Here is a 7,631-nt window from a genome sequence, read left to right on the forward strand (position 1 = left end):
GCATTATCATATGTTACCTCAACGTTGTTCCATTTTACAGATAGGAGCAAGAGTCTTGATTTAGGTACTCATGAGAAATGTTCAATTAGATTTGCATTTGACATAATTCATAATCTCCATTTCATTTCAGATACTGTAGATGTTTCTCAGTACAGCTGCCTTTTTAACAAACTTATAAGTGCCTGTTTTGAGAGCAAGAACCTTGGGGTCTCATCTTCTGCAGTAGACTTCATGCTTTCAAAAAACATAGCTATTGATTTTTTTTTACTTAGACAATTAATTACAGCTTTGGGAAGAAGTTCTTTGTGGTCTAAAGCTAGGACCTATTACAAAAGTAAGTTGCTTCTTAAACAATATCCTTTGCTCAGTATGTTGGGGGGAAATGGGCAAGAGTATACTTCATACGAAAAAGGTACTTTCTGTGTTACAATCAGGAATTTATTTGTAACTAAAATGTTTATTGGGAAATAATAACTGTTAAAATACAAATCAGTGTATACTACCTGGCATGAAATAAATGTAATTCTGATAAAATTAAATTTTTTACATTTCATTTCAGAATTTAAAAAATAAAAAAGTGAACCTTGAAATGGTTAGAAAGTGCATCATCTTCACTTTGTCATCTAGGCAAATCAGATTGCTTTATACTTCTTTTTAGAGCTGTGGTGGTAAAATTATTTATGATCTGGGAAGTCTGGCAAAGAAATTATCCTAACTAAAAGAAAATCCCTTTCCAGTAAAAGTCTGTGATTGTTTTCAACTCTCCATTTCTGTGCTAAGATTATACTGGGTGTGCGACTCTGATAGGGTCCACCAAGAGCCATCTCTCTATATTGTCACATTATTTACTGTTTCATTCTGCCTTGGAATTGTGGTGGTTAGCAAGGCTGCTCAAGGAGTCCAGCCCTCCTGGGATACTTAGCTTTGTTAACATTGAAATTATTCCTTTTTCTTTTCTTTGGGGGTTTTGGGGATGGCAGTTGGTTGGGGTTTGTTTTTTTTCCTGAAGCGCTGCATAGGTTACATCTCTGGAGTCACTTGGCAGAAGACAGGAGTAAAGGGGGAGATGCTGTTCAAACATTTTATCACTGTGATCATAGTTAATAAAGCTTCTGTCTGACCTATCCTAAATTGTACTTGCATTATTATTATGCACTTTGACTCTCCATATTTCTGACAGAGGTTTTTAATCATCACTGATAATATTAATTGATAAAAATAACATTTTATCACAGTGAATATTATAAGTGAATACTACTTGCTGTCTTCTCAATCAGGCTGTTTTACAGGTGAAACAGTAAAATCCATTATGAGGTTGGGGGGGGGGGTGTCCACATTCTTAGCCACATACTGAAGAAAACAGATCTATATTCAGTATTGGTAATCCTAATTCCATGCATTTTTGCATTTACTCTCAGGTGCTTTATCATTGGGTTGCTACCCAGCAGCACTGCAGGGACAATTGTATCACAAACTTCTGATGATTCCGTCTTACCTATCAGAGGTGGAGATGCTGTTGGCCATTGAAATATTTCTTGTTTCAAATGCCAGTGATATTCAAAGTCCAATGGCTACTAGTCAGACTCTTCAAATAATACTGAAAAGGTTTGTTGTCAGATATATGTAATTTTGATGGTATTTATCCATATGATCATGTAATTAATGAGAGAGCTATTTTCCATTATCTGGGAAAGGCAATGTTCGGGTTTAAACTTGGTCTGAATCCTTGTTTCTAAACTAGTTATAGAACAGTAAAGGGGATGGGGAGGTGTTGTTATTATTGTCATTAGTTTTTACATATGTGTAGCAGAAAAGTAATTGTTCCAGAGTGATACTGGCCTGTGTTCCCTGAGTATGTCTATCCCACTAAGAGCATATTGTATTTTCAAAACCAGGATAGCTTGATATCTTGGTATATAGATCGTTGTGTTGTGGTTAAGCAGTGCAGCAGAAGGGCACTGTCAAAACATTACTCCTTTCAGATAGCAACTCTTGAAATTTCTTGGCTGTTTTTTGGAAAGTGGGTGAAGCCATTTTACTTGATTCTCTTTATAGTGGATGTCTTGATTTTTTTAGTTTTTTTCCCCTTTCTGTGAGACTTCATACCTTCAGATAAAAATATGTTGCTTTTTCTTTTTGTCCATAAACCACCAACCATTGTCACTAGATTATACCCAGACTATTTTTTTTCAAGAGCCCTTTTTCTCTGAGATTGACTGGCTCATCATCAAAATGTGATACTGTATAAAAAAAGCTACATTTGTTAAGAAATGAGCAGGGGCATCTCAAACTTGAGAACCCTGTCTTCCTTCCCAGAGAATACATCTCTTTTTTTATTTTCTTCTTTTGATAAACAAGATTTTTTTTTACCTCAAGTTCATGTGTATGCTATTGTACCTCTGCTTGTTTGTTTAAACGGTAAGTTCTGCTTTTGCAAAAATGTAGGCGTGTGACTTGGGCACATCCTTATTCCAAACATGATTACACACCAAAAATAAGTAATCTTTTTGGATTCAAGCATGTGCATGAATTCTTGCTATATCCAGTTTATAAAATGGTTCACATTCCTTCACTGAATTTTCCAGCCCAGAGTCAAACATTTCTTCATGAAACATTCTGTGGCTATTGTAGACCTACTTTGCACTAGCATTAAATCCCATTACTTTTCATTATTGTAGAATATGTTTAAAATACACTTTTCCTAACTTTTTAATTATTTAGAATAATCAGCTAAAATTTGTCTAGAAACAGACATAGTCTGTTCTAAGTGAAGTGAACCTTATACATTATTTTAATGTTTTTGTAATCTTGTTGCCAGTATAAAGCATCAGGCAAGTGACACAAGTCCTGTATGGTACCTAACTTTGTGTTTGTGAAAATTCACTTACAGATGTGCACATCAGACAGTTCAGAATAGCAGTGACTACCAGGCAGCAGCGGAGAGACTGATACAGGCTGCTCGTTTATCTGATCCAAAGCTTTTTCTTAAGCATATGACAATGAATGTTAATATGGAAGAAGTTTACAGCTTGGAGCTTACATCTGCTCTAAAGTGGCTTCAGGAGAATATGAAATGGGCTGGGAAGGTCTGGCTGTTTCAGTAGTTATTAAATAGTCAAGACTTTTGGGCTTTAATGGTTAAATTGATCATTGTTGCAAATAACACAAATTAATAAAGGCAGTTTCCCCTGTGTTCAGACTGTGCCTTACTGATTCACAGCAAGGCTGGAAACCAAGTCGTATTTTTAAATACTTACATTGATGATAATGCAGATAGTAGCACAGAAACAGTATTTTTTTCCCTGACTATATAGATTGTCACACTTACCTACATAGATGTTTTGTAATGGCATCATTAGATAATGAGGAAACTGCAGCCTCAAAACCTACACTCTATCCTTTTACAGAGAATCCACTTCTCCCATCAGGTGATAGCGTATGTAAGTGCATTGATTGAGTGTATCTACTGTTCTTGATTGAGACTCTTTTCACATTGCTTCATGTTCTGTAAAAGCTGTCCGAGTTTCTTTTTTGCCTTCTTCACAGTATACTGTCCCATCTCTGTGTCCTTTCGAGGTTATTTTCCTTACTCCAGAAACCCAGTAAAAAGCACTTGAGAATAAAGTAACTCAAAAGCACTTGAGACATGCCTGATTTAGGATATTTCCTTCACAGAACTGAGAGTCTACATAAGTTGCTCACACCTGAAGGTTTAGTCGTATCTTGATAATAACTAGTATATGGCTTCCCATTTGTATATATGCATCCTTTTCCACTGAAAAGGAAAACCTGCTTTCTCTTTTGATTGTTCTCTTAGAGGGAAGTGCTTTTGCCATGCTTTTGCCCACTTGTTGAGTTTCTGACATTTGCATGATGAGATGGAGGCTTCAACCAAGGTTGTTTTTAAGGGATTTTTTTTTTCCACCTGCAAATCCTGAATGAGATTTGGAGCATTAATTGCTTAAGTCACACTTCAGCTACTGATCTACAGCCTGTGTAAAAAGAAGCAAATGTTTCACATCAGAAAACTTTTGTGGCAAATCAGTGGGACCTCTGTCAATGTTCATACTTGTCTGAGCTCCCCACTTCTGTAGTGTTGGTTTAGATCTCCTGTACCAACTTTCACAAGCATGCCAATAACACAGCTCTTTTGGTCCTGCCCTCCATCTTTGGAGCTTTTTGTGCTAAAAATTTCTGCTCTCTTGGGTATAGAAGTTCTTGGGGTTTTTACAACTGTTCCATCCATAAGAGAGATCAAGATGGTGGTGTAAGCTCACAGTCTGTGAAAAATCTTTTGCTTTTTTGGGGCAGCCTGAGTCTCTTCCCAGTTCCAGCAGCATTATTTATTGCAAGCATCCTTCGCACCTCTGAATCATGAAAGCCATTATGATCTTAGCACTGGGATGTTTATGGAGGGTTTTCATGGATGGGGTTGTTAGTGTTTTGGGGTTTTTTTGTTTGGGGGGGTTGCCACTCTAGCCTTGAGGTTCATGCCATTAATCTGATTAACCTGATCAGCAGTTGGCTTCATGGTCAGATCCAGACACTTTTTGATACCACTGCTCATCCTGTCTGGAAGTCGCTACTGGAAGAGAGAGGATTGAATATGATGGCTGCCATGATCACTGCCTTCCTGCTGTGCCACCTGTACAGAAAAATGCTCTCGTGTTTTCACAGGCTGTCATTCCTCTGTAGAGATCTCACATGCTTTCCTTCTGAAAAAAACGGAAGATTCAATTCTGACAATGGGATAGCATTTATTTATTAAAAGCCCCTTACCTCAGCATTTCTCTTGAAGAACAGTTGGCACTAGTTCAAGCAGATGTTGGGTTCAACCACTTGTGTTTGCCAGGATGACTCTGCCATTTGCAAGGCTAGCCACCTGCTCAAATTCAACAGTATTTTGCTGCTTTTGTTTCCCAGTAGCTGAAATACTAGATAAGAAGTGATGAGGTTTCAGAGGAGGGATCTAAGCCAGTGTTCCTCCAGCCACTCCAGTATTAGTGGCAAGTGCGATTTTGAGAGATTTTGACAAACTAAAACTAGCAGTGAGAAACTGTCATTTTTGCTAATTTCTGTAAAATCCTTTGTAGCTTAATCTCCCAAGGAATTAGACAGAAGCTTTCTAAACTTCAGCTAAATCCCACACTTCAGTATCAGATGTGGCTAACACTGTGTTTGAGAAATTCAGAAAAGCAAAATTCTCTTAGTCATCTGTATGGCTTAAAAGTCTGGGATGTTCTAGAGACAGCTTTATTTTCTCCATTATAAGCCACCTTGAATTTTCACTTATATCATCCCCAGAAAAAAAAAAAAAAAAACCAAAAAAAACAAGTATTGCTTTATTTTTCAGACAGGGGTTAATCATTGATCTTCTAGCTTATCTTGGACTTGCCAAAATTTGTGCAATGTTTTCACTCCATCTCCCACATACCATCGTCAGCTGATAGAATGCAGTCTCAGGTCTGTGTTATATTAACAAGGAAAGCAAGCTCCCCACAATGTTGCTGAGATGTTTTGTTACAACTGATGCATCTGGTGTTTCTGTCAACATAGTGGTTCTCCCTATCACCATGATAAAACAGCAGGCAATTTAAACAACTGTACTGTTAAGTCCCATATTTTGCATTTTTGTGCTGAGTCCATTTGAAATACCATACAAATCTTGTCATGTTGATGTTGTATCAAAATGCCACAAAGCAACCTTCTCAGTACCGTTTTGGTGACAGAAATTCCATGTGATAAATAGGACAAAACTCCAATGTGGAATGGAAATAAGCCTGGAAAGATGAAAAAATACGTTCTGAAAAGTAAAGTACAACAGACACAATGCAATTTTGCAGACCCTGCCATTCAGAAGATACGTTTAGTTTTTCATGTAGGAGATAAAATATTTACCTGTCTGTAGAGAGAGAGAAAAATGTGCAGAAAACTTTCCTGTACTGCTCTCAGTAGTTAGGTCTAAACAACACTGTGCTCCTTAAGTATGTTGTTAGATGCATGAAAGTTCTCTTTGTGAAAATCTTTCTTCAGTTTTCACTGATTACAAGGTATGCTCTTGTAAAGATTAACTTCTGTTAGGAATGGACAGATTCTTGTAACTAAAACAGAGTAATTTTGTTTGGAAAACTTACCACAGTTTTATTTCAAAGCATTTATAGTTTCGAGTGTTTCTTAACCCTCATCAGGGACAGAGGTAAGAAGCTGGAAATAGCAGCTTGATAGTTTCACAGTGTTTTATAAAGAGCAATTGTGGGGGTAATTTTTCAGTTGTTGTTAAGATGTTAATAAATTTTTTTAATTCTGTGAAGCATCCACAATATCTGTGAGTATTGTCACTCAATTATTTAATTCCATTCAGATCCCTGTAATTAATATGCTTGGGTATACAGGAGAACAGGCAAATGGCAAAGCAGCCATGGAGAGTTTATTATCGTGTAACTCCTGCAGGAATCTAGGCTATGATATGCTGCATGAGGAGGTTAAGAACATGTGAAATCAGTCAGACTGCAGTTTTTCTCCACATCATAGCACATAATTTGGCAAATGCTGATGAATGAATTGGGCAGAAATTCCCAGCTGTGGACATGGCCAGCTTCCAGTTTGAACTACAGACTCAGGCCGAGGTGACAGCAAGGCCTGTGGGCTGGGCTCCATTCATGGGAGAATTCTAATGGATGTCAGTGAGTCTCACAGGAGGAGAATAGTAAACTTGTATGTCCCTGGTGCAGTAATTAAACTTCTAATTACCAGAATCTTAATGCCATACTTCTCAGCTCAGTGAAGTGCAGGTACATTAATAACAACTAGTAGTTCGCATTTTTGTCCTTTCTCAGTCTTCAGATACATCTTCACAGGGTTTTTATTTTTGCAAATCCCAGGTCTGCATTTTTCAGCCTTAACCCCTTCTGCAAAACCGTTTTCTAAAATTACTAGTATGATGAGTAGTACCAAAAATTAGTGCTGACACTGTTTGCCTCAGAGTCTCTGTGCTATTTTGTGTGATGGAACTGGAGAAACTGCTTATCTGCGGACCACAGTGCAGAACAGTAACAAAGGAGCAAAGAGGAATTGGCTGTTGCCCACTTGCAGCAACTTGTGATGCTTAAAATTCTTCTGTTAGGGGACATGAGGTATTCAAAACACATTGAACTGAGGGCCAGGAGCGGCTCTGGTGATAGTGTCTACCGCTGATCTCTCACAATTTACTCCTTAGAGTTAAATCCCAGGTGAAATGAGCATCATACTTTCTTTTGAATCAATTAAATTTATTTTTCCATCTTTATAATTATGCAACCAGTGTACTTGCGTATCTGATGGCTTTTATCAAAGCAAACCCCATGCTTTACATCATGGAAATCACATAAATACCCCACGGGTTGTGAACCATCAACTTGATTTAAAGTTTCACTGAACTACAGGTAGTTCCTAAGCCTTGTCAGTTTGCTTTTTAACCTTTTCTGCATGGAAGTGCAATGGATTGTATGCAAGTAACTCCAGTCCCTTGGAGTTAAAATCCGTTTGTTCGGAAACTCGCCAGATCAGTAGACGTTTTTATTCTGAGGCTGCACGTCCCCATTAGCTGCTTCTTGGTACCACCTACCTTGGGAAAAAAGAGATTTGTGCATCGA

General features: G+C 37.7%; 1 protein-coding gene across 1 annotated transcript in view; it reads left to right on the forward strand.

Moving 5' to 3' along the window:
- Window positions 1-3,104, forward strand: part of TOPAZ1 (testis and ovary specific TOPAZ 1) — a 36,194-nt gene extending 33,090 nt beyond the window's left edge. Inside the window, 3 exon segments of the mRNA XM_034060603.1 lie at window positions 131-334; window positions 1,419-1,605; window positions 2,891-3,104. Coding sequence (XP_033916494.1) covers window positions 131-334; window positions 1,419-1,605; window positions 2,891-3,104 — 605 coding nt within the window.
- Window positions 3,105-7,631: the final 4,527 nt, after the last annotated feature.

The sequence above is a fragment of the Melopsittacus undulatus genome, chromosome 1 (genome assembly GCF_012275295.1).
Source record: "Melopsittacus undulatus isolate bMelUnd1 chromosome 1, bMelUnd1.mat.Z, whole genome shotgun sequence".
NCBI classification, from domain to species: domain Eukaryota; kingdom Metazoa; phylum Chordata; class Aves; order Psittaciformes; family Psittaculidae; genus Melopsittacus; species Melopsittacus undulatus.